General features: G+C 39.8%; 2 protein-coding genes across 3 annotated transcripts; both read right to left on the reverse strand.

The window, feature by feature from the left end:
- Nucleotides 1-6895: 6895 nt before the first annotated feature.
- On the reverse strand, nt 6896-15742 carry patl2 (PAT1 homolog 2). Its single transcript, XM_026947889.3, has 18 exons — nt 15482-15742; nt 14435-14597; nt 13803-14050; nt 13460-13525; nt 13044-13091; nt 12773-12952; nt 11538-11671; nt 11341-11415; nt 11060-11183; nt 9759-9879; nt 9557-9651; nt 9413-9466; nt 9108-9250; nt 8851-9007; nt 8267-8407; nt 7905-8002; nt 7685-7825; nt 6896-7384 (listed from the first exon to the last, which is right to left on the reverse strand). Exons 1-18 carry the CDS (start codon nt 15500-15502, stop codon nt 7351-7353), a joined length of 2043 nt encoding a protein of 680 aa, XP_026803690.1. The 5' UTR covers nt 15503-15742; the 3' UTR covers nt 6896-7350.
- Nucleotides 15743-16509: 767 nt separating this feature from the next.
- LOC113547516 (transforming growth factor beta-1-induced transcript 1 protein) lies at nt 16510-27985 on the reverse strand. Of its 2 annotated transcripts, XM_034309531.2 has the most exons (12): nt 27491-27985; nt 24548-24598; nt 22824-22981; nt 22607-22662; nt 22271-22407; nt 21722-21803; nt 21181-21265; nt 20843-21019; nt 20223-20396; nt 20052-20133; nt 19716-19864; nt 16510-18461 (listed from the first exon to the last, which is right to left on the reverse strand). In XM_034309531.2, exons 1-12 carry the CDS (start codon nt 27501-27503, stop codon nt 18195-18197), a joined length of 1431 nt encoding a protein of 476 aa, XP_034165422.1. In that variant the 5' UTR covers nt 27504-27985; the 3' UTR covers nt 16510-18194. The 2 variants fall into 2 exon arrangements, with proteins under 2 accessions (XP_034165422.1, XP_026803694.1); XM_026947893.3 differs by lacking the exon at nt 24548-24598 and having other exon boundaries at nt 27491-27982.
- Nucleotide 27986: the final 1 nt, after the last annotated feature.

Genomic DNA, 27986 nt, shown 5'->3' on the forward strand with positions numbered 1-27986 from the left:
GAGACGTTTATTTAACATTTATGGAAGGAGTCTCCAGTGTCAGCGCTTGAAGGTAAAGCCACAAGACACTCGTGATCTATTGTCTTCATTTTTTTTTAAATCTTTTCAGTATATCTGTAAGATGTTATCCTTAGACATATAAGAAAAAAAGCAAAGAAAAATGAAAGCAAAGCTAGACACTGGGTGCAGTCTTTGAAAAGCCACCTCGCAGACAGACACTAGGTCAACACCAGCATATATCACTCGCACACTAATAGCTTTGTTAAACAGTGCAAACACACAGCAGTCTATAGAACGTCAGTAATGAAGTGGACGAGCTGCCTGAAGTAGATCTTAAATAAAAATGACCACCATCTCAACATAATACACTTCCAATAAATGTAAATAAACAAATAACTATGTGTTTATTAGCATTTGTTCAAATGTTCAACTTCTAAATCACTTGAAATATGATTTAATAAATCATATGTAAAAGCTATGTAATGGATGTATGGAGTTTCCCGCTAAAGTCCACATTTTTAGGCCACAAGTTGGATTTTCTGTGAACTCACTTGAACGGGTGACATGAAAGAGGAACATAAAGACAGGAAGGCCTAAGACATCTCACTTTGGACTGACATTCCACATCCTGCGCCCAAACCCTTGAGGTAGAGAGGGGTCAAGGGGAGTTAAGAGTGTGCCCTTTGACCCCTGAGGCCTGTCACATGACAGGATTTAGGCAGGGAGCTTGGGATATCAAGGATTGTGTTATAATGAACCAGTAGTGGTTACACAACTACTCATTTTTACAAGTTGACCACTGTTAATGAGAAAGTAAATAGATCAATGCAATAATGAACAAAATAATGAACCTGTGGATATTACTCTTCTTATGATTATACCAATTATTAAAATGAGCTCGAGTGGAAAAGCTGGTAGCTCAGTTGAATTTATTGATTCTGAAACTGAGAGTGTGCAGCGCTGTGAAGAAACGCCTTATAGCTTAATGCTGGGTGGAGGATGAAATGTCTACAGTAGTGTCTGGGAGGTTTTTCCACCATGTTCAACTCCTCAGTAGAGTCTAAAAAAGAGTCTGGATCGGCCTCTGTGAGCTTGCGTGCATCACTGATCTGATGCTAAACTAGCTAATGTGCATCCCAATTCTCCAAAAGTGCTCTATCACACAGCGCTGGTCACAACAGGATTCACTCTGCCATATTGCAAGGTTTTTGTATTTTAACAAATATAACTGCAAAAGGAAATCCTTTGGGAGCAAGCAGAAGTGGGACAGCTCTACACTTTATACGAAGGTATATCAAAGTGTTAAAGCAAAGGAAAATAAAAAAAAATTACTGTCTGCCTCAATGTTTTTTTTTACCACTGACTAGTCGACATGTCTAGTGAATATACTAGTCTACTAGTCTGTCCCACTCGGATGGGCAGTTGTCTTCTGTTCTTTCTCACTGTGGACAAATCTGAAGGAGCACCGCATATGTCCTTCTCAGAGAAGACAATCTAAAGCATAGTTAAACTAAATAGACAATCAGGTGAGATTTAATTAAATAACTACTCTGTAGAGTTTCACAATTTTCTGGGTTCTCTGGTTTCCTCTCACCTTTAACAAAACGTGATTTTAGGCAGATTAGCTATGCTAAATTGCCTCTTGTTGTGAATGAGTGTATGCATGGTGCCCTGGTGTGGACATCACTCTGAAATTCACTCTGAAACTCATTTCATGAAATTAAACTCAAAATTTAATTGAAATGTCAGCTTGGGTTTTTTGGCACACACCTGTGTGCAAAAAAAAACAGAAATGTGAACATCTTGTGTATGTGATTATTTATCATGCATGCAGACCAACCACACTAACAGCAACTTTTTTTTACACAAACGGCGACACGTGTAAAAAAACGTGATGTTGTGAATTCGGTAAAAGGCCAAGCGCAGTAAAGAAAAATAATCAGGTCAAGAGTCTTTAAAGTCAGTCTCTAGTTACAGCTGAATAAAATTATATAAATGACACAAAGTCAATATTTGGTGTGACGATCCTTCATTTATAAAAAAAAAAAATATATATATATAGTAGCCCCAGGTGCAGTGTGTACAGTTTCATAAGGAAATGAGCTGGAAGTGTTACTGAGCATCTTGCAGAAGCAGCCACAGTTCTTATGGAGACTTTGACTGTCGACTCGCTTCTTATTTCTGCAGCGAAACCCAGCAGCCTTCATTATGTTTTTATCTGAAAAGTGTCTCTTATGGAATCTGCTGCTTTCTTTACTGACATACAAACATTTTTCTGTAACATTTAAAACTAATGTTTGGAATCTAAAATGTTTTTGTACTGAATCAATAATGCAGAAGTCTTAAAATAAAAATCTATAACAAAGTTTGTACTAAATAGGGTGCCTAAAACTTTTGCACAGTACTGTATGTATATATATATATATATATATAGAGAGAGAGAGAGAGAGAGAGAGAGAAAGAGAAAGAGAGAGAGAGCGAGAGATTTTGGTATTTAGATATTTAATTGATATTAAAATATTATCCAGTCATATACAACCTCTAAATAATGTGTATAAAGACATTAGGAAGAAAAGTCAAGCTAGGAAGGAAGTAGCAGAGATCTAGAGAGCGTTGGTGTCTCTGGTGAGTGTATATAACCAGTACAGTTAGCCTGCTTTGCTAATCTAATCTGAGAATGAAGCTAGTATGAAACCTAGCATATAACATGAAAAACAACCAATTTTCCACACATTTGTTATATATATTTCTTTTTTTACTTAGAATTTGTGATATTTTATTATTTTAGTATCACAGCCCACAAGATTCTGCAGTAAAAACATCCTATATGGGCAATATTTAGTCTGATTAAATTAGCATGTCGCTGTCAACCTATTGACACCTCGACTGAGTAGATCACTCCTGCTTATGAGAAATATTCATTAAATATGATCATTTTAATGGTGGAGTAATTGTAACTGTGGAGTAATGGAGGAGCTAGCAAAAGCTGAAGGCAACCCCGCTATACTAACTGGGCAAAAACAACTTCAAGAGAAGAGCAGTGAACATGTTGATAACCACTCAGCGATGGAAGTTCATGGGCCCTACACAAGGTTGACAGGATGTTAGCTTAGCGCTCTGTGTAGCGTGCTGAAAATTGGGCTGAGAACACAAAGATGCTACAGTTTGACAGCACATGCGTGCACACACACACACACACACACACACACACACACACACACACACACAGTATAGCTCATGTGCATGTGCAGGAGTGCATGTGTGAGGGCCTCAAGCTGAGGGAGAAATAAAACTAGCAGCTAAATCTCATATTTTAAGCGCAGCTAGCATCTTTATACCACTAGTTATGCTTAACTAGCATGTCTGTGCCACCAGTAAATCTCAGCTAGCATCTTTTTTGGTTAGTTATTATTTTTTTTTATCACCAGCTAAGCTCAGCTAGCATGTTTTTTTTTTTTTTTTTAAAGTAATTTATTTGAGTTCAATTAGCATTTTCACCATAAACTAACCTCAGCTACTAGATTTTTACTGACAGCTACACTTGGCGGCATTGTTTTCCAGTTAGCAGAAAGAAAAAAGAAAGACAAGAGACTTCACTTCTTCATTCTTCACTTCGTCTTCACCACCATGTGAACATCCTCCTCTCTTTCCCTTCGCTTGGCCCCTGCAAACACAGCTTCTCTGAAAATCATGCCAAGACGCTAACATGGGTTTGCTGCTAAGTATTTTCACCAGCTTTGCACCAATGCTGTATAACTTTTATTCCACATTCACACATTCCACACCAGCTGACAGTCAGCCTTCAATCCAACATCAATTCGATCCTCATGGTTTTAATTTTTCCCTTTAAAAAAATCTAATCTTGATTTGCAGTTAGAAATAGTATGCCTAGGCATGTACAGAAATTTGATATTACTTTAAGAGACAAAAAAAAGGACGTAGCATTGTTGACATTTTCTGTGTAATATTTATTTTATATATAAATTTTTAAAAGGGTGTCAATATTTCTAGACAACATTATATACATTGCGCAATATATTAGCCTATGATGGCCTTGCTAGCTTACTAAAGCTAGTGTAGTGTTGTGTTTAGGTAGGCTAGATAACATTATATTACACTGCTGGTATTTTATGCTAAGAAGTATGTGCAGTTTAGCGATTGTTTAATCAAGTTAAACTCCACCCTTTTTGACCCAGGGACGAGTGTCACATGCTAATATCAGGACATTACAAGAATGCTAAGTACCTTTTCATCCTAGTGCAACAATTCCTAAGTTACTCTAAAACTGGCTATTGTCTTTTCACCACAAGCTGAACTGAACTTGCATCATCTTCATCTCTTATAGTTAATAAGACAAAAGCACAGCTTGTCATGTTACTGAGAAACCACAAAGCGTAAATTGTCATGAAGACTTTCCCGTTTTGGAAATAGCTCATAAGCCTCAACGTAGCGATTGACAAACATCAGGCTACGAACAAACATTTATCTGGTACAACTGGCCATAGTGAGTGAAGTACAGGTAAATACACATGATAGTTTCTTCCAAACATAAAAGATTAGTAGTAATGATATTATGCATGTTGAATATCTATATATACACATCTACTCTCTATGACTACATGATATAGCATTAGGCATTTATTCTTAAACCAGGAACTTCACTTTTTCTTTAGTGTCTGAACACCAAACTCACAGCCCCCTTCTATTCAAACATTCCCTACATAACTCGTCCTCAGAGTCCATTCCAGTGTCTTTACTCATCGCGGGAGACGAGGGGACAATATTGGTTCTGTCTGCCAACTGTACAATCTATACACGCCATCTGGGGAAGCACACACATGGAAAAACATCGTAAAAGCCCGAGACGAATGAAGGAATGGAACAGAACAGCGATGGCCATATGAATGTAGGTTAGCGTTTGTTGGTTAAAGGTAAACTGCTGGGCATCAAGGTACAACTCCATCCACCTGAAATGTTTGGGTGGTGCTGATATACCATGTCCCAAACTAAATTGCTAGTTCCTTGTGTATGGTGCTTTTTTTTTTTATTTATTTTTTTTAATTGTTAATGGCTCTATGGTGCAAGCACTTAACATGTAAATATATATTTTATAGACCTGTCCAGAGCCTAATCCCAGGAATATTGGGTGAAGTGAGAATACACCTTGATGGGGATGCCAGATCGTCCTACCCACTACATATTCCCAACTTGCACCAGTGTTCCCAGGATAGGCTCTGGATCCCTAGCCAGGATGAAGCACGTACTGAAGATGAATGAGTAGCTAGCAGTCAGGATTGGTTGATCAACATGGCAGTAACAGATTTTCCATGGCTTTTGTCACACATTTGTGTTTTTAACCCAGTGATGTTCTGAAAAACAGTAATACAAAATCCTGAATTCTACTAGAAGGTGGACACCTTGTGATGTTACACAACATAACATCATGAATGTCAAATGCTAGTTTAATGCTGGAATGGAGGAATACGGAGGTTCTTCCATTTCCATCACTTTACATTTACCCCAGCAGAACGCCCAGGAATGTGAAGCCCAAACCAGAAAGCCAGACATTCATATGGAGGCCATAGCGAGTCTCAGGAGTTTTAGCATGACGTAAATGTTTAGACTACGTGCTTGTGTCCGTCCGTTTCTCTCTCGTCAAAGTCAGATTAACAAACTGAGGATTTGCTGAACCATAAATCTAAAGGCAGACATCTAACCAATCACTTTTTACTCTCTCCGTCAACACCTGCTCTTGGATTGGGATCTTTCATAACATGATACACCAGTGACTCAACTTGACCAAAAAAACCAAACTCTCAGAAAGCGAGATTTAGGTTAGGTTGGCCACCCTCACATGCTATTAAAGATACAGTTTAAAGGCCATAAGAGCTTAAACATAAACCAACAAGGAGCTCATTGCTAGCAACCAACATAAACAGAGCTAAATAATCTGTACCATAACACACATGACATATTACAAGATCAGTATCAACAAGTGCCAAAGAAAAATGTACTCATCCGTGGTATGAAAAGATGTTAATCAATGCATACTCATTCACAAGTATTTGTATGGCAGATCATTTTATTTAAAATTTATGGAAGGAGTCTCCATTGTCAGCACAGATTTCAGGACCGAGGAGTTTCCCCTATGATAAGCCACACCCACTTTAAATGTAGTCATTGGCAAGTCATCAATTATTCAGCTTGCAGATTGTGGACCATCAACATCAGGAAAGCAATAATGTGCTGATTTGCCCCGGGGGTTTAAAGGTAGAGTCAGAGTTAATAACAACTTCTAATGTCAGCCTTTATGTCTGTTGTAGGTTTTTCTTTTCAAATGCAATAGGCCATGTTTCAGTTTTGAGACACAATGTCCCTCACTTCCTCTCTCTGTGTCTCTACCAAAAAGGGACAAACACAAGTGGCCAAGTTTCCATTAGTGATTAACATCCCAATCCACACTGTAGGAACAGTCACGTACTACAGTCAAACACACAATGTCCAAGAGGTGGCATTTTTGACCGTGTTCACACTCCTGGTATACATCCACACATCCATGTTCAGGAGACAGAACAACTGGACAAATGTGAAGGAAGTGTAGCATGCATTCTTCACAAAAAGTCACTGCAGTGAGAAACATGGAAGACAGAGCCATAGGTCTGAGCACTAAGCATTTACATACATGTCCTCTCCATCTTGCTAATTCACCTTTAGCGATTAGCCTATTTTATTGCAGCTCAGTAACGAATGGATTGAACACTGCATCAAGGAAGATCGACAAATCTTCCCAGCCGAAAACACTAGTCTAAGCATGCACTCTATTGTTTATAATTTTTTTAAAGACATTACAATTACAAATAAAAACTCTGTTTTAGAAAGTAGTAAATTTTTGGAATTGCATTTATTCATTTTTTTGCATTTTATAGATGCTATACAACAGTGCTTAAATATCACTTAAGTGATGAAATAAAGATACAATAAATAAAATGATCATTCGCACAGTGATGGAAACACATGACAAATGTGGAAATGAATCTCTCCTAAATTAAAGAAAAATGGCTCATTTGCAACTTTTTCCCTTCAAGAAAGAACCCAAAAGAGCCTTTTTGTGAAACTTAAATCCATCCTGATATTTTTCACTCAGAGCTGAATCATTTTTCCCATGGCTATTTATGCAAATGTAGGTTTAATGTGTGGTTTAGTGGGTAAGTGGAGCATCACCATCTGCTGGCAGCAGAAGGAGCTGATGAGGAATGTGAGGAGTTTGTCTACAGAGGGGCTTAAAAAAAAAAAAAAAAGAAAAAGAAAAAAAAGAAAGAAAAAAAAAAGGAAACAAAAGGAAATTTGCTCTCAGGAACCTACAGCCAGATAGCCAGTTGAAGACCTGAAAAAGAAAAGCAGAATTTTACAATGTTAAAACAAAAAAACAGGTATTTCCTTATCTGCATATTATTAAGATCAGCAGTTTTAAAGAGAAACCAGGAAGGTGTCTTGCTGTCTAACCTTGAACTAGATTTAAGTAATGCCTTCTGGGTAAGTGTACAGTGATGTGTATTAGATGAAGGACCAAACGGACATCATGCGTGCTGAGAAACTTCCCAAATGGCACCTGACATGGGGATTCTACCAAAGAAACGTTGAAAAGAACGCATTAAAAAAGGTATTAACACAGGAATGGACTTACTCCATGTTGTTCTTGAGCTGCTGGACAGTGCGTTTGTCCAAATAGCGACAGAACAGTGTGAGCAGATTGGAGGGCAAGCAGAGCGGTTCGATGAGGGACGAGCGGGACAGCTGCCGCGCCACATGGAAAACCGTGTCCGTCCTAGCAGGGAGGAATGCAAAAAGGTTAAATTCGACCATATTTGAAATATATGCACCATCCCGAAATCCCACAGCATTACCAGGTCTCGAAATCGCCAATGCTTGGCTCCATGGGAACGTCGGAGGTCAGGAGTCTCTCACCTTGGGAAAGTAACACGTACAGCAACGACAGACCAAACTAAAAAAAAACAGAAGTCCATGATTGTAACATTTTGGTGCAGACTGACTGTAGTACAGATTTATATTAATGCACTTGTTCCAATACATTATGGCTTCTACAGTAACAACTCCGGCAAATACTTTACGTAAGAGAGGTTTTTTTTTTTTTTTTAATGACGTCAGTTTCTCATTTCTAGACAGTAAACCATATAGCCCCAGAGCAGGCTGAATTCCTGTAGAAATAAGGATTAAAAAATAAAATAAAAAATAAAAAAGTACAAACCTTATTTTGGCAGGCCAGCGTTAAGCGCGAGTCTTTGGAGTCAGGTAAAGGTGTGGTGAAGTCCTGGAGAATGCTGACCAGCTGGGAGAATGTCAGTGTGCCGATCACAGCTCGGAGAGATGGGTAGAGGACAGGAAGAGCCTGAGGGAACAAAGTTCAATTCAATTACTTCTTATACCATTGGCCCAGTTTCCTCATGGTGATCTTATGCTGACAACACAAACATGATGGGGCATCAGCTGCCCCAGCACACTCCAATTAAATACACGCTTTAAACAGCATAAAGAGGTTTTATCAGGTTTAGGAGATGCTATAGCCTATCTTCTTGGTATTTTCATATAGTACAGTTTTCAGTTTGCTTTGCTCATTAATCAGGAAATACATCCAGATTGCAGTCTTTTTTGCCGTCATCTGTTCATTAGCAGGACAAGGTACACACTGTATGGTATCAGATGTTGGTATCGGAGCATACAGTATTTTACAAGTAAAAGAGCATGGTATTGTTGGTAATTAGGCATGCATAAATTACAACAGTTGGTCAATTAAATCACTAAAACAGAATTAACAGACCAAAAGCTCCAGACCTCATCTACATCTCGGCTCATCAGCACCGGCAGGTGTGTTGTGATAGCTCTCAGAACCTGCAGTGACGCATCATGGGATAGAAATGGGAGGAGCCTTGCCAGCAGTTTTTTCCCTTTTGAAACCAAGAGGCATGGTAGAAACTCTTCTGCAGACTCCCTTTAAAATAAATAAATAAATAAATGCATGAGAATGTACAAAAAAAAAAAAAAAAAAAAAAAAATGCAGAAAATGTAAGGAATCCAAACATGTGTCCTACAAAGAGTTGGGGTTGCATAGCTGGCTGCTGATCTGCTCCACTCCTCTCTGAATGGTCTTTAGCCTTCTCTGCCTCTCCTCCTCATCCGAAACGCTAGCCTTCATTCTCTCAGCTTCCTCCACCCCCAGCAAAATGATGTAGCACTGAGAGCAGGGCAGATGGAGGAGCAGAATTACATATCCTGAAGAACCAACACACCTGAACAAAGTGCTGAGCTAATCAACCTGGACTGATTTGTAGAAATTATACAGTAGGCTATACACTTTGGCAAGCCCACCATAATGATCAATGAAAATACTCCTCACCTTCTCAATGGTGTTCAGCACCTCAAGTCTCTGCTGTCTGATGTCTTTCTGTTCCTGGTAAATGAATTAAAAAAAATTAAAATAAGGAATTCATAAATATTAACATTATATACCGCTTTGAATTTTCATTGAGGTCTCCCTCACCTCCACAGTGTGACCATGGACAGCATCAATGGCTCGACGTGGTGAGTAACACGTAGAAACGGCAACTTGACCCAGCGAGCCCTCGATATGAACCACTAGAACATGCAAACCATGTAGTGACAAGTCTGTAGTTTAGCTGCACCATTTCTGTTCCTTGTATATGTAAATAGTGAGTAGGGAGCCATGGGACACAAGTTCAAACCTGGAGTGTATGATACAGTTTTGTTGATGTATGGTGTGGTGAGTTTGGGTGGTTCCCTCTTCGAGCGGTCACCCAGCATTTCTTCCTCAGCCAATTTGGTCTCCAATCTCCGGTAGTACTCCTACAAACACACCTTACATTTGTACCTTACACATACATTTGTATCTTACATCTCCACTCTTTGTCTAAATAAAACAAATTTTTTCCCCCAACATAAAACGTGTCATCTCCATAAGAATTCCTTAACATGAGAAAAATACCATTTTCCACTAGTATTTTTTTCATCACTAATTCTGGTCTTGGTCTTGCCCCAGGACCCATACTTGTCCTTCATCAAGTCATGACCATGACCATGACCAAAGCAGTATGACTTTTCAACAGCAAAAATTTGGTGATGGAGGAGCTTGTGTACTTGGGTGAAGCCCAGGATATGCCACCAGAAGCTTAATACTTCCTTCGGTGAACAGCTTTGAGGCGAGAGGTCAGACAAAGAGCGATCAAGAGAGAACCATTTTGGACAACTGATCACCAGTTGGTGAGGATCTGCAATCATTGCATGGGTTAGCAGATGCTTGGGAGCTCTGGAAGAGGCTTTGGTGAACAATTTAACTTCTATCTGCAAAAAGAACTCCTTCCTTGTATCACATGAATGCAGTAATTGAGTCTGAATGGAATGGAGTCTCTGGTGGCCATTAGTATCCATTATGGCAAGAACACTTAGGACATGCAGGAAAACAGCCCTTCTGGCAAACCATTCATCAGCTCCAGAGGGGCAGGTGAAACCTTGTGCAACTTGTGCTAGGCAAGTGCACAGAAGCGTTGACCTCTACTAGGGATATTGCAGAGTTGTGCAAAAAGCACTTGAAGGAACTCCTTAACCCAGTAGACATACATTCCCTGTTACTGCTTTGAATTGAAAGTAGCCAACTAAAGTTCAGGCACCTCATAAAGATTCCCACTGGTTGACTACTAATAGAGCTGTTCCAGACATGGCTAGATTGAACCCTGGGGAAGATGCAGGACCCACTGGAGAGATTAGACACCACATTTGGCATGGGAATGTTCCCCAGAACCAATTGTGCTTTAATTCCCACTCATGGGAAAGGTTTTGAATCTTCATACATCAGACTGCTAATAATTCACCACACAAAGTTCACCATTTGAGGATTACTGGTTAATATTGACCACTAAACTTAAATAAACACTTTTTTCTATTTAATCTAAAGAGGTGACCCAGGGCAATGGTACACATCATTGGTGACCTAGTCATTACTGTAAATAACCAGTTGGGGGCACTGTACCTGGTAGTAGTAATCATCCTGATGCGGGTTCTCACTTTGTAGCTGGATCATCTGCAACTTAATGATCCACTCCTTCTCTTTGGCTGACATAAGCTCAGCATAATGATCCCAATCCTTTGGCTTTCTGAATAAATAAATGTCATCACTAGCAAAAATAATTAGGGTGGCAACACCAACAAAACATTTGTTCACATTGCAGTGAATGTAGCAATTAGCATTTAATCTGCAAACAATTATTGTTAATGCCAACACAATGCATCTTTTCAAAAACAATGTTCTACCTCCGAAAGCCTTGAGGACGCTGACTCAGCAATCTCTTGTGCTGTGGATGGAGCTGGGTCGCCAGGACTGGGAACCTAGATGTCAAAAGGTCACACTCCATCACTTCAGGTATTAAATATTCAAGAGGCAAAATTTTTTCATCCATTTTGTCTAAATTTAGAAAAAGGAAAAAAAAAGCCCTGCTGAAACAGCTAACCTGAATCTCTGAGGGAGGGGACTGGGTAAAGGGCTGAAGCAGGGCCCGGGCCGGGGCGAGTTTGGTCCAAACTGCAGCGGCATCATTTTGGGAGAGTGGAAGCGTGGTGTGGAGGGTGAAAGATAAACGCCTGGCTAAAGAACAAAAAAAATAATACAGGAGTAAAATTACACACCAACACTTCGAGCTACCCTATTGGGAATACCAAGCGTAAAATGGTAAGGTTCATTCAGGACAGGTCACAACTTCTAGACTGTTTTTTGGATCAAAATATACAACTGCTCTAATCCAACAGCTACATTTGATGCCTAGAAAGTGGACGTTTCTCAACACAGTTTCTCTCACATTCTTACCAGAGAAGAGCTCAAGTACTACCCTGAAGTGTTCCTGAGCCAACCCAAATTGGTTAGAAAATATATACACATTATTACATAGCATTAAAAAAAACTAAAAAAAAATCATTATCTTTAACACAAGTGCACCATACAGAGATGCCTTCTATCCAGCATACACAGATGACCTCTTGCTGTGTGTCCTTCTGCTGAGTGTGCAGATTTACATGGCATGCTGATCTCCTGCACTGAACTTTAGTTAACCAATTAGCTAGTTAGCTACTAGCCAGACTGCTAGCATGCACTAGTCTGACACATTTGGTTAATAAATGCTTCCAAGATCCACCTACTTTCACAGACAAGGGAATCTGACAGGCATGGCTGGTGAACAATCAGACCTTTTAATACAAAAAGAGTTTGTGAGGTTTATTATCCACTGGTTAAAGCTTCACACAAGCTTTTTCAGTCCAGGGATTAGATCTTGTTTCATGAAGCTCACTGTGTTCCAGCTGGAAACTGGCACGTAAGTGCAGAGAGCCAGTCAGATTGCAACAGGTCAGATAGGCAACTAGCTATTAAACAAAACAAAATCTCTTGTAAAACTACCATTCTCTTTTTTTTCCTGTTAGGCTGCGATTTTGCATTACTTAAATATTACAACACTAAAGTTTTAAAAAGAAATTGCAAGAGGATTCTGGCAGGCTAGCGTGCTATCTGACGCACAGCTTCCCCCCCACCCTTTTACACATCAAGATTAGCTTTAATATATAGATTTAAACAATATTTCAATTAAAAGCAAAACAAAAAAAATGTATAACGTCCACTGAAACATTTGTGATCCAGATTTTTTTATTTAAGCAATACGCTAAGATAAGTGTATCGCTTGGAGATAACTGAAGTCACCTGGTTGTAACGCTGTTTAATTGAGAATGGACTTTGAGGGCGTAGTGGAGATCTAGGCATCACCGGACACACAGGCGCCTGCTGAGGGAGAGCCCTCTGCAGCGGGGATCGCAAGGTAGGAGACGCAAACTGCAGCCTTCCACGAGACGACCTGTCGATCACTCGCACAATGGCTTTGTCCTATACAGGGTGATAAAGAAAAAAAGTGAGGAAGGCAACAGGAAGTGACAATGGAACTGCCTAATTCATAGATGGCACTTAGTATTCATACTTGTAAGAGAGGCGTTTGTCTCATTGGGCCGTAAGGTGACATCATCCACTGCATGCAACAGACAAAGCAGGTATAAGATTTCACCAGCAATGTTAATGATATTTTCAAAGATACAAACGTGTGGTTTGTACCTTCCACAGCAACACCACTGGTGTGACAACAAGCATATTAGATCATAGGTCATATTGCCCTACAGTGGAGAAAGAGGCTGCATAGCTGTTCCTGTGTGGACTTTGATTTACATCAAGTTATGTTGCTAAAGCAAGAAACATGAGCAAAACAAACCACCAAATCATAAGTATATATAAACTGTAGTGGTGTCCATGTGGATGGATAGATGGGGCTTGAAACATGATCATACTTTAAACAGAAAAAAAAAAAAAAAAAAAAAAAAAGGAAAAACGGAAGCAGCTAACCGTGTTTGCGTTGAGATCTCCCCAGCCTGAACTGCGTCCACAGTCCACAATAGCGCTGTCCAAACTCTGAACCATAAACACAGTTACAGCACAAATCAGCTTGTGTTTGATGATCTTAAATATTCATTTCTTAAGAACTGCCCATCCTTATAGAAAATTAATCAACACCTTCTGACCAATCAGAATCTAACACTATGGTGTAATCAGATTTAACCTCTTGACCCAGAGACAACACTCAGCAAAATCCAGACATGTGGGATTGATAGGAGAATATAATGTCCATGTTTATGCTGTGCACACTGAAAAGAACTTCCTGCTTGAACAGAACAGAACCAAGCCAAACCTTGAGACTTGGTGGACCTTCCACAGTCCTCATCACAGCTGGGTCATCCAGCAGCTGCCCCTTACCGACTCGCTCCCTTCGGCTGCGGGACTTTTCACTCAGGCCCGCGGGAGCCTGGGGCTCGATTTCGGCTTTAGGGCTGGGAGGAGAGGGCTTGTGTGGTGATGGAGGACGGGGTGAGGGGGACTCGTTTCCTTCCATTAACAGAAGATCGACAGGATCTGCCTCCAGATCCTCAGCATTTAGGTCTGCAGAAAAGCCAAGAAGGTTAAACGTTATACTTTAAATTACATCATGTACCATTTTGAGAGAAAAGTGAATCAACAACTGAACACCTACAAAAGTACAGCAACAACTGAACACCTAAATGATGCATCTTGGTGGCTACACAATACTAATAATGCACCGGGATGGACACACACACAGTCCACTGATAACAAGAGCCTCAAGCTGATGATTGAAAAAGGCATATTTGAAACTTGCACTGTCCTGACCTAATCCCACCCAATTTATTAGCAAAGCCACTTCAGAAGATTGGTTGAGATTTGGCTTGGACAGCCATTTCAGATAAACATCCAAGGCTGGATATTAAATATCCAAACAGCTGCTAAGAACAAGAGATGCCACTTGACCTAATCCAAAGGTCTCTTCATTGTACAGGTCAATCTCTTCATCTTCTTCCACCATTTCTTGAATGAGCCCAGATTCTTCCATTTCTCCTCCATCTTCTCCATCGCTCCACTGATCTCCATTTTCAGGCCAGCTGGCCTCGGGAACAGAGTCACCCTTCTCCTCCTGTAAAGCATACAACAACTGCACCTTAGTCAAAAACTGAAGCCTTTGACCTCATCAGTAGCTGTCTTGGTGAAATTCAACCATCTTTAGAGCATCACTTCTCCATTCCCCATTAAACTATTAATGAAAAACTAACAAGATGGATAGATTGTTCTGCTGCCACATCTATTCAGATATAGATCAGTTTTCATCCAACATCCTTGTGGATGTCAGGTGTACACCCTCAGGAGTAAAAGATTAAACTGATAGACTAGCCAAGGCTTGAATTAAGTGCCAGTCCTCTTTTCAAGCCTTGAATACATCATTACTCATTGTCAATATTTTAATTCATCTACATTTGAGATTAATAGGCCTATATCAAGTCACCATCAAGCTTTCTGTGTTAAAGGTTTATGTCTAACCAGCCACCCAACAATATAACAGCATATGGATCTTTCTTGTGTAGACATTAGTGATGAGTCGACTCTCAGCGTTCATCCGAAAGAGCCGACTCAGTTTGTAAACGACACATCGCTAGTGTACTCAAAAATGGCTTTTTTTTTTATTTTTATTTTTTTAATAGATGTAGGCGCTGCCATTTCTCTTGCAGTGTGATATAATCAAAATATTTTCACGGAAACCTTTTTTCAGTATTTTAGCTGTTAGTGTGAACTCTTCATCTTGATCAAGAGTTTAACAGTCACATTTAACGCGAGTCGACTCTTATTAGTGAGCTGAGCCGATTCATCTGACTCACTGAAACGAGTCGAAATCCCCATCACAGGTAAACACAAACCCGAACAGCGCACCTGAGTGACTCAAACCCGACCGGAAGTGATAAATAAAGCTAGGCTTAGGATTAGGCTATACTGCTATACTGTGGAAGTAAACCAGAAACAGCTTACCGGGTTCTCAGAGTCACTCATTTGGCTTAAATATGTGAAGTCACGCTGCTAAAGTCTCCAACCGCCAATTTTTTTTTTTCCCTGTACGACATGTTGGAAAGCTCATTAACGCCTTTATAAATGCACACACCTGCTGGGGGCGGGGCTTAGCGCCATGCCACCTTCACGCGCTTCCCGGAAATACCTGTAAGCGGAAATACCTGTACTTTACAATGTGAATGAAGGAAAAGCTCTTAGGTTTTTATTTTGTTTTATTTTTTTATTTTTATGATACAATATATGCAGTTTGGGATTATGAGAGAAAAATACTAAATATAGTTTAAAATAAATAAATAAATAAATGAATATAATGCATACATATAAAACATATAAAAATAGAACATATGCAACAGTTACATTAATGTGAAACTTAGAGCTTTCCATTATTGTCAGTGTTTATATATATATATATATATATATATATATATATATATATATATATATGTATATATATATAAAAATCAATTTCATATATAGTGTTGAGTAAGTGGGAATGAAATATGGTTATTCTGCAGCTATCTAAATATATTTTTGTCCGAAATTTAAAAATTTGCATGTTTGAAATTCTTATGTTTTACTTTTAGTCACATACATGAGCTATTTGTGAATCTTTTGAGCTAAAAGTGTTTTCATGCACTTTTGCAAAGCTGTGTCCAAAACTATGTCCTGTTCATTGTATAGTGCACAATTTCCAGGGTCCACCATGTTGTAGTGGTGTCCAGAAACACAGTGGAGACTATCCAGTGCACATTGTCCATCTCACAATGCACACATTGTGTAGTGTAAAGTGTCTTGCATAAGAATTAACCATATTTTGTTGTGTTATTATTTATTCATCATCATCATAAGGCTGAGTTTGAGCTTATGCCCAAAACATGATCTGTTGAATCCCAGGTTGCATTGTAAAAAAAAAAAAAAAAAAAAACACTGACAGTGACACTGGGAACAGATTATTGAGACATAATGAAATTATTTGACAGACCATCCAGTACAAAGAAAAGTGTTTATTGTCTTCTTCATTGTGTGGCAGGAACACAGCGGAGACACAGAAAAAAAAACAGCTTATCTGAATATGAAGACTGCATAACAACAAGGTGTAAACATCTTTTAAGATAAATCTTTGGCAGTATATCATATCATCACGTTTTAAAAAAAAGACACAGACTTAAAATATGAAAATCTATAACCACATATGCAATAGCAGTGACTATAAGCTGCATAAAGCAAATATATTAGACTGAAATCATTTCTTGTTTCTCTGATTTTTTTTTTTTTTTAAAGAAACAAAATTAAGTTTATATTTAATCCAAATAGTAAGAACAAAAGGATCTTTGGAAATCATTTATGTAAATGAGCACTTCTTTTTTTCTGTAAAGCTAAATAAGACAGCTGGTGATTGTCAGCAAGTGATGAGGGGTTTACTTCATTTATTTATTTTTTTAATATGTCAGGAAATGAAAGCTTTGGCTGTTCACATGGCCGTCATGTAGGCATGTGCCGATAATCAGTGCTTAAAAATAAACCAAGTGTATTTAAAAACCTGAACTAGTTAACATAATTTGATGGAAGACTAAGCATTAGTTAGCTTTAGCTGGTTGTGTTTGGCACTTCACTTCTTTTTCGATTTTAAACACCTAGACTTATTAAGCTAGATAACCTTAGACTAGGAATTAACTATAATTACTCCTGCAGCTTCCGCTTTCACTAACAGCTAGCTAGTGTTAGCTTATAAGGTCACAGTATTCTTGTGTTTTTAATCATAGCTAAGAAGGTAATGAGTGATTTCAGGTAAATAAATGTCACAAATGTTGCGCAAGAAGCTTCACGTCCAGGTAGTTATTTAAATAATGAGTCTGAATAGGTAGTAAAGGTTAGCAGTTAGCATGACGGCTAAATCTAACATCGGCACATGCTTACTTGCTTAGGCCATGCTACATGTTAGGAATGTTCACTGTATTAAATAATAGCTGTGTGTGTGTGTGTGTTTAATCCTTCAGCCTCTATAATTATATTTACATGCACATCAATAGTCCAACATTATACTGTGATAAAATGGAAATAAATCATTCCTGCTTACGACACGGGACATCAAACACACAAAAACACAGTCGCTAGGCAACCAGTCAGAATGGACATCCTCACTGACATTTTAACGGAAATGCTAGCTGACATGTAGCCATTAGCTATTAATGTAAAGGCACAATGACAATGAAAATGGGACGAACCTGTTGGAAATAGCAACATTTTACTCGGATGTGTTGGTAAATTATTATAAAAAAGACTCTGCCCGGCTAAAATCCCAACATAATTCCACTTAGCATCAATTGCTAACCAAACTTCCATGGGTTCCGAATATACTGTTGAGAAATATCACTGCGTCAGGCTCAACTTTGTTTCTTCATTCTGTCTAAGAATACCATTGGGCTATTGTGTGCATGTAAACATAGCTAACAGGGTCATCCATGTTGCATATCTGCATCACTGAAATGTGTTTGGAGCACTTCCTCATTTTATAAAAATGCTTTTTTTTTGGATATGACTTGACTCTATAAAATTGCACTTGTTTTTGTTCTTTTGCACATTACTGATTTTTAAATAAGGATAAAAGATGCAAGATAATATTGACTTTGTAAAGCTTCCTATGGTGAATGTACTGGACATCCCCGTTTTAAATTCAGCCGAAGAGCTTGAGGAAACACGGGTGGCAGTAGGGCTTGTTGTCCTGCTCCTTGAAGCAGCCTTTGCTCAGAGGTTTAAGGCAGAACTGACACACTAGGTGCTGCGGGTGGAACTTAGCACCCATGGCGGTGACGCAGCGTCCTACGATGGGCTGCTGGCACGCCTGACACACGCTGCCGCGAGACTGGTGATAGTGCGCCTCACACAGCGGCTGGCCCTCGTGCTCGAAGAAGCTTCCGTTCACAAAAGGGCTGAAACACTCCTGGGTTAAAAAATGAACAAAGGTGTGAACATACAGAACATCATACACATGCGCTAACTTTTGAATTCACAATGAAAGTGCTTGTTACTGTTTAAAGTGAAAGAATCCACTACAAAATTATGTTTTTCCCTTTGAAAATTACTGACTCTACCAAAGTAAATTTTTTACAACTTAAAATTATAGAATTCACTACAAAACTACATTTCTACCCTTTAAAACAAAAGAAATGAAGTAAAATTTTGCCTTATACAATTACAGAATATATTACAAATGTAACGTTTGTACCTTGTGAAATTAAAGAATACACTACAAACTTGAGGTTTTAACATTTAACGTTAAAGAATCCGCTACAAACGTTTATTAAAATAAAAAATATAAAAGTACGTTTTTATCCTTTAAAATTGAAGCATTGAAAATGAAAGCATTTACTACAAATTAGATTTGGTTCTTTTCAAATTAAATCATCTACTACAAAAGTAGATTTTTACATTTTAAATGAAATAATCCACTACAAAAGTAGATTTTTACCTATTCAAATGAAATAATCTGATACAAAAGTAGATTTTTAGATTTTAAATGAAATATTCTACTACCAATATACATTTGTACCTTTTAAAATAAAAAAAATCCACTACAAAAGTACTTTTTTACCTTTTATTTGTATAAAAGTAAATTTTTTAATCATTTCAAATGAAAGAAAAATTAAATTTTACCTTCTGAAATAAAAGAATTCACTACAAAAACACCCTTTTCACATGTTAATTATAGAAGTACCTTTTCATCTACTAAACATAAAGCAACAGTAATTGTTTGTAAATGTAGATTCTTAAACAGTAAAAAAATACATGTTTAGATAAAAATTTTATATAAATTTCCTACAAAGATGTTTTTCTTTACCTTATAAACATATAGAACATGTGGAATTGACCAAAAAGCTACCTGGTAAATGGAAAAGCTGTCTTACAACATCAAATAAAAGGTCTTCACAGAAAGGTTTTAATTTTTTTCCCCTTTAAGGAATGGTGAAGAAAAACAAAATGACTTCTTTTTCCTGGGCAAATATTGTAGAAGTATTATGCTAATTATAGCATGACATTATATGCTAAACACATCAAACACAACATGCAAAAACTAAACTTCAATTTAAAAAAGGGGGTTTATTTAGAATTCCACAAATCACACAGTTTGTGTAAGAAGGTTTTAGGAGTAAGTGCACTGGATGTAGTTTAGAATAATGTGCATGAGTCGGCTCACCCTGCAGACGAAGCACTGCGGGTGCCACAGGGCGTTGAGGGCGGAGATGTAATTCTCCACGATGGGCTGAGAGCAGCCTTCACAACGCGACGCAAACAGCGCCAGAAAACACTGCTGACAGTACTGCTGTCCCTCACGGTCATGAAACCCTGAGAGAAAACACTCCAGAGCTCAAAATCACATGCACAACTGAAGGACAGGGTGGTGTCTAAGCCACTAAGCCACCCCTACAGATCTGAGAATTTATCATCGGTGTGATGAAAGTGCTAATGTTCCTGCTTTCAGCCAATCAGAACACACGTTTCTGAAGTCAGCGTGACGGAGTCTTATACGCACCTTCATCTCCGAAAGTCCGGCTGCACTTCACACAGCAGAAGCACTCGGGATGCCAGTTCTTATCGAGAGCTGTGACCATTTTCTACAGACGAAACAAAGCCGATCAATACCTGTCAAAGTTTTTTTTTTTTTGGGAGAATGTTTAAGAGGAAAGAGAAATGAGAGGCTCACATTGAGGATGGGTTTATTGCAGTGTGCGCAGTGAGGCGAGTACAGGCTGAAGTAATCCGGCTCGCAGTACGGACGCCCGTCCTTCTCAAAGAAGTTACGGTTCCCCAGTTCACATTCACACTCCGAGCACACAAAGTGTTCGGGGTGCCACACCCGCCCCAGTGCCGTCACCACCTACAGCTCACAGGGATTGTGGGAACAGAGGAGTTCGAGATGAATTAGCATACGCTTAGCAAATCTTATCGTTCATATATATTACATCAATAAATAAATACCCTTTTTTTTCCTCAATCTACACAAATCTACACTTTAGTGTATTAATGTATTATAAATTGTATGGTGTATTAGTACCCAAGACCCCTGAGGTATTATGGGTAATAACCGGATGTTAATAAAATGAACTCTCTCTTGATTAAAATTATATAAAAATGAAATACTTCAGGTTAAAGTCTGTATTCAGGAATATATAATATGGAAGTCACCATATGCAAGCTGATATATAATCATTTATAACCACTTGAGCTAAATTTTTTTTTTTTTTTTTTTTGGATTTACAGGAGTGTTGAAACAAGGTTATATAAAGCAGTTATCCATTAGCATTAGCATTAGCGTAACCTCACCTGTCCCACAATCGGTTTCTGGCAGGCGGAGCAGTTTCCCTTGGACGAAGTGGACACTCCCTGCCTGCTCAGATCTGATTGGAGGAGGCCCAGCATACTGTCCAGTGAGCCGCCGGAGGACGCCGGGGGCGGGGACACTGGCTGCTGCACAGGTGCAGGATTGGCCTGAGCTGCCGGCTAATAATAGAGAATGGGTGGAGTCAAGACATGACAAAATAATGTAACTGTTAATATATTGTGATAAAGATGTTTAGCTCTTTTGAAGCGACTGGTATCTGTGATGTGATGCTCTGACTAGCACCAGTTAGCGTATACAATAACGACACGTAGCTACGCACCACACTCTGCACACGGAAATCTGACAGAGATGCCATCAGTTTGTCCAGTTCCAGAGTGGCCGAAGTGGCGGAGGGTTTCACTGACCTAAACACACACACACACACACACACACAATCGACGCAGTTACAGATATGTTGCTTATTAAGCTACCCAGAAGGCATTGCAATAGAACTTCCGATGTAATTATTTTACTCTGCTAGTTAGTAGCATGCTAGCTGGTGAGTGAAGTGCTATGATGCTACAAAAAGTTCAACGGAAGTATTTCTTGAACTCTTGCTACACTCCATATTTAGACGTCGGCCATGTTGCTTTGTGATGTCACTCTCAGGGTGGGAAGGCATTGCATACCTCTTGACAAGAAGTCTGGTAACGGAGGGTACCATGGCCAAGGCAGCAGCGCTAGAAACCGAAATATCTGCTCGCATACCTGCTGACTGACTCCTTTTCCACCCTCAGCGTGACATCACAAACAAGATGGCCGACGTACGAACGTACACGCTTCTGAGATGTTTAATTGAGAAACTGTAGGAGAGAACACACCCAGTGGAGGGAGCCGACTTTCCTGATTTCTCCTTGTCCTTGTCTTCCTTCTTAGTCGTAGGGAACTGAGCCAGAATCTCATCTAGGAGACCATCAGTGTGAGACAGGACACACACACACACACACACACACATACACACATACACAAACTAGTGTTAGGCGCTAAAGCTTAAATATAATATCATTAAACTGGAGACTGATATGATACACGCTACACATCACAATATTTAGCCTTCCTGAGGTTTTGTTTAATACAGTAAGTAAGTAAGAAAATAATTAAATAAATATGATTCTTAAAATTCTGTTTATTCAGGTTTGAGTACGTGATAAATGCAGATAAATTAAGAGTTTTATTTTAAAAAAATTGCTTCCATGGGATGAAAAGCTTTAACCCCAACCTGAATCACAGATAAAATGTTAAACGTAACTATAAACAGATAAAAAGCGCATGTTGTTCTTTAATAAAAAAAAATGTAATCATTGGCAAATTGCAGTGGTATATGAAGAATAAAACACTTGAAGAACACACACACACACACACACACACACCGGTGATGTTGAACTGCGTGGCGTTGAGCTCCTGCAGCAGGTGGTCCAGTTCACTCAGGCCTCCACCCAACACCGATGAGGACGAGAACGCAGGAGGAGGGTCAGGAGAGCGCGGAGAACGAGGCTTACACACCGTGCTGAGGGACGACACACGGAGAAAAATCACAGACTGAAATTCGGAATTAAATTATCACAATGTGATCATTATGAACACACTCTGGGTGTAAGTTGAGCTGGAAATATCCATCTGTAGTATCTGAATTCAGATTTAAAACTAAAGTGGGTTTCTTTCGTTCCCTGACTCATAATCAGATGCTGTTTTGGACGCTGATGTACCTGTAAAGCTTGTCTGGGTTCTGAGAGCCGTTGGACTTCATGGCAGCTGAAACTGTCTATGAGAGAGACGAAAACAAAATAAACTGTACACGAAAATAGTATTTAAATAATGAAATAATAAAACAGTAACGGAATAAATAATGCATGTTCCGCATATACAGTGTAATAATGTCAGAAAGTCAGAAAGTGTGTAAGTGTGTGTGTTTTCGTTGCCCACCTGCTGAGGTGTGTATGCAGGCGGAGGAGGCCGGTTCTGAGCGGCGTCTTGGTTGCATGTGGGTGAGGGGTCAGAGGTCACTGGAGGGTCAGAGGTCAATAGGACAGGGCACCGAGCGAGAGGAGAAGCAGAGCTTTCCAGATCGGCCAGGAGAGCATCTACACACACACATACACACACACACACACACACACAGAGATTTCTATACTTTAAGTAGTAAAGATTTGTTTTAGTTGATCTCTTGGGTACTGCGAGGAAAAAAAAAGAAGTAAAAAAATAAATGAATGCACATCCAGCCAGGCTTTTAAGGGAAATATATATTTATACACTCCCAAGAGCAACACCGCCCTCTACTGGAGAAATGATTTTATGAAAGTGAAACTATTACTAAAGGATGTGAAAGTAAAATATTGAGGGGAAAAACATCATCAGAAACAAGGTGTAATCTGAAACTTCTTTTCTATTACAGAAATCATTAGAAGTTATGAGAAATTATAATACTTTGTGAGAAAGAGTGAGATTATAAAAAATCTCTCTGGTGGAAAGGAGAAGGGAATTTCCAACAATTCCAGCTGACTCTGAGGCTTTCCAGTGGAAATGACTGACACATGTACTGAACATAAAAAAAGTCATAAATAGTGGAATAGTGTTTATGAGAATAAACGAAGAGCGGAGTGTGTTTAGGAATACCGCTAGCAATTATTATTATTATTATTATTATTATTATGATTATTACATGATGAGAAATACTGTGTTATTCCCAAGTAGCGGCTCGTGACCGTAGATTTTGGTGTTGCATGACACATAAATAACATCTTAAACAAAATGCAGTTGAGAGCTCATCAGACTTAACTTCCATCCAGCGTACAGTCTAGTCCAAGGTTTTAGCCGAAACGGTTTTGGAGGTTAATATCATTAACCAGGGTTGCCAGATTTCCAGCGCAACTACGTCTCGAAAACCACAAAGAAACCCTGAAAAAAATTCAGGCATTGGAAAAGGCGGACGTCTTTCTTCTTTTTCTCAGCCTTTGCGTGGGGAAACAAGGTCACCGTGGTGCGCACGCATTTCTGAACATTAACAATGCCATAATGCCCCTTTCCCTCTCCCAATCTCTTCAATACATCTTACAACAGAAATGGATCTGTAGGTCATAGACACAGCGTCTGCACTTACACTTTGCCTTTGTTTGTGGAAATTTTATGTAATTAAAGCCGTGGAATATTTTTAAACTAGGCCAATTTGGCATAAAAAAAAAATCTGGCTTTGCTGTCATTATCCATCCTGTTTGCTGCTCCACTGAAAACACTCACAGAGCGAGCATGGGGCAGTGTGATTCCCGCCCCAATGGGCCTCTATTAGTGCTTATTGGAGTTAAATTTCTAAACCACTAGGTGCAATAATAACTCTGTGGAGTGAGATGAGGCAGCGAGCATGCTAGAAAGACATGCAAATCAATCTTCCCATCTCTCTCCAATAGAAACTTTTTAAAATCTTTGATCACTCAAAAGACATAATTGAACGAATGCTCTGCTCCACTTGCTCCTACAGACGAGCCGCCACTGGTTTATTCCAACGTTTCTGCGAGAAATGCAATCAGCAAAGCAAAGCATGCTGGGAGACGGTAAAGAGAAATGGAAGTAGAGGCAATGCTGAGAAAAAGTGCTACTATAAGCGTACATATACACACAAAATGAGAAAGATTGACAGGTTGACAGTTACATACCAAACACGACAATACGGGGACTGAGAGGGTAGTTAGACGAGTCAGGCTCTCCTACAACACACACACACACACACACACACAGGAAGAGAATCAAACTGAAAGCAGCAGGCAAAAGGAAAAGAATGCCGGATGCCTGATAGCGCGGAATCGCTTCCTAAACAACTTTCTCTAATGCAGAGTTCAGTGACGTAGTGACTGGAATTCTGGATCTTTTCACTGAGTCAAATCATTTGATTCAGATCACCAGTAAGAGTCGACTCTTTCGGCTCCCAACAGGATCAACGCCATTCCTCTTCAGAACAGTACAACGTTGGTGATAATCACTAACTGCCTCATGTGCCCTGTTATAGTGAGTAGGGTGGATTAGGACATGTCCAAAATGGACTGTTTATGAGCTTATGTGGCCTATATAGTGAATAGGGTGTGTGGTTTGGGACACGTCTCCAGTGGATTGATGATGGTGTTAATATGGTGAGTGAATTGGGACACACCCACAGTGGATTGATGGTGTCTATGAGCACTGTACAGTGAATAGGGCATATGGATTGGGACACATCCTCAGTGGACTGATGATGGTGTTTATGTAAATATGGTGTGTAGTTTGGGATGCACCCAAAATGGCTGACGATGGCGTTTATGTGGCCTATATAGTGAATAATGTGTGTGGATTGGGACACAACCACAGTGGACCGATGACGTTGACTATGTGTCCTATATAGTGAACAGGTTGTATGTTTTGGGATACGCCCACAGTGGACCGATGGTGGTGTTTATGTGGCCTATATAGTGAATAATGTGTGTAGATTGGGATACGCCCACAGTGGACCGATGGTGGTGTTTATGTGGCCTATACAGTGAATAATGTGTGTGGATTGGGACACGGCCACAGTGGACCAATGACATTGACTAAGTGTCCTATATAGTGAACAGGTTGTATGGTTTGGGATACGCCCACAGTGGACCGATGATATTGTTTATGTGCCCTACGTTGTGAATATTTTGTGTGGATTAGGACACGTCCACAGATGGAGGATCACTGTCAATCACTCACTCTGTTCCCACTGTTAGTGCACTAGATTGGGAATAGGGAGCCAGTGTTGGATTAGACAATGCAGTTTGGATGTTTTGTCAGGTTGTGTAACATCGACAGACGGCAGTGATCAGTGTTTAACTCAAGTGTGTTTGGCATCAAGCCGTGTGATGATTCACACACACACACACATACACACACACACAAACCACACACTAATGTGCTCATATAAGGAGCTAAAATTCCTGTCTGTAGGACTTGACCATATTTAGAGCTGTACACTCTGCTGGCGTGACACACACACACACACACACACACACACTCACACACACCCAGAGTAAAGAAAGCAGATTCAGTCCCAATCTAATCCAGATGTGTGTGGTTCAGGACTCACCGTGCTTAGTAAGCATTCTTCCTGTGTCTCTCAACACACACACACTCACACACACACACATACATGCGCACACACACACACACACACACACACAGAGTAATATGTTTCCACTCTTAAACTCTGAAGTGACCTCATCACCATGTGGCTGTAAAACCCCGACCTCTGCATTACGTGTGTAAGTGTGTGTGGGTGGGTGTGTGTGTGTGTGTGAGAGAGAGAGAGAGAGAGAGAGAGAGAGATTGGCCATGTTGGTTGCCTCAGAAGGGCGCACAGGCGATGTGGCGTGTCCCTCCGCCCTCCCTGTTCCCGACACACACACACACACACACAAACTCAAGCTGTAATTACCACATACACAGGCTGTGTCCCAAATCACTCCCTACTGCACCTTCAAGCATTACACATAAAAGCTTCTTCCTTATATTTAGTGCACTACATAGAGTATGAAAGAGCATATGTGCACTAACATATTAGTGCACTAACACTAATATTGCACTATGTAGGGTGGAGGGGCCCTTGTTAGTGCACTTTTACAGGGGGTAGGAGGCTGAATCACAGATAGTTCACACATTATGTACTTCAGAGGATGTAAAAACTATTACTACATACCATACACAGTGCACTTTCGGTAGATTTAGGGCACTACATAGGGTGTATACCATTATTAGTGCAGCCACAACCAGTGGGCTACAGAAAGAGTAAGGGGCTGAAACCCAAACGGCTTCACGTGTAGTGCACTATATACGTGCACTTAGTGAGTAGGGAGCTGAATCCCAAAATTGGCACTATATGGCAACACGCGTGCCCTGATTCACACCCTACGTAGTGCACTTGCACTGGGATACACTGGAAATCTTGTCCAAACATAAGTCCATTACCACAACCTGTTCACTACATAGTGCACTTAAACATCTCTGAGAGCAAGTACAGAAAAATCCCACAATGCCCTGCAACAGCTAGTGTCTCTATAATGTACCATAGAGGGGTATGTAGTGAATAAAGTGTGTGGTTTGGGACGAGCCCACAGTGGGCTGATAATGATGGTGAGATGTATGCTGTCTATAAAGGGTAAAGGGAGCGTGGATTGGGACACGTCCATCATGGAGCTTGAAAATGTGTAGTGTATAGAATAGTGAGCCAGTAATTTTACACCCTATATAGTGCACAAAACTTCCCTTACATCCCATCTAGTGCACTACATAGTGTGCAGGGAAGTGAAGTCTGCTAAAGTTTTCTAGGGTCCCAGAGCAGACGTGCGCGCGCCTGGTCAGGACGGGAGCGCGCACCGCGTCTGTCCGGGTTGTATGGAATAGAAATGAGAAATGAGACGCGACCGGGATTCATAAACATCTGATTATTGTTTTTCATTTCCTTCACTCTCTCTCTCTCTCTCTCTCAATCTCTCTCTCTCTCTCTTCACTCCTCCCTCCTTCTTCCTCATCATTCTGGATGCCAACCAGACTGCGCAAAACAAATAAATAAATAAATACATACATGAGAAATCAGAAGGAGTACGTACCCAAATCATCCATCTTCACTCCTCAGAGTAAAAAAACGGCGTTAATATGCAGGATTTCCGCTTTAACGTTCGCGCTCGTGAACTTGCCCGTTATTCCTAACGGCTCGCGCGCGACTCTTCAGGCTTGTACCGTTATTCCCAGACGGCGCGCGCGGCTGCTGTGGACGAAATGGGCGTGGCCTTGTTCCCTCTTCCTCCCCGCCCCCTTTTCCTGTTGCAGCGGCTCCAGACGGCGGCTGTGTTCTAATACACATCCATGTACACTAAACTAGTAAGGGCACTGTTCTGTGTAAAAGTTACAGATCACACTCCTATTGGGATATTTTACGCAAAACAAAATTTAAAAAATATCATGATAAGGCTCAAAGTGTGTGAACATTAGCCAGTAGAAACAAGCTGACACCTTAACTGTACCTGTAAATTCACGTTTCTAATTCAAATAAGTATAAAATTACAAACACTTCCGGTATCTACGCTCCCTTTGTGGAACCTTATC

Source organism: Pangasianodon hypophthalmus, chromosome 12 (assembly GCF_027358585.1).
Source record: "Pangasianodon hypophthalmus isolate fPanHyp1 chromosome 12, fPanHyp1.pri, whole genome shotgun sequence".
NCBI lineage: Eukaryota > Metazoa > Chordata > Actinopteri > Siluriformes > Pangasiidae > Pangasianodon > Pangasianodon hypophthalmus.

Bases quoted from the DNA above. Each gene is read 5' to 3' on its own strand.
- patl2 (XM_026947889.3), bottom strand. From the start codon at position 15,502: ATGAGTGACTCTGAGAACCCG. The intron at 14,598-15,481 runs GTAAGCTGTTTC...TATGCTTTACAG, and splicing joins TGAGTGACTCTGAGAACCCG to GAGGAGAAGGGTGACTCTGT. The intron at 9,008-9,107 runs GTAGGACACATG...TTTATTTTAAAG, and splicing joins CTATGCAACCCCAACTCTTT to GGAGTCTGCAGAAGAGTTTC.
- LOC113547516 (XM_034309531.2), bottom strand. The intron at 22,663-22,823 runs GTGGGCAACGAA...TCTCTCTCATAG, and splicing joins CTGCATACACACCTCAGCAG to ACAGTTTCAGCTGCCATGAA. The intron at 20,397-20,842 runs GTGAGGTTACGC...TGTGAGCTGTAG, and splicing joins AGAAACCGATTGTGGGACAG to GTGGTGACGGCACTGGGGCG.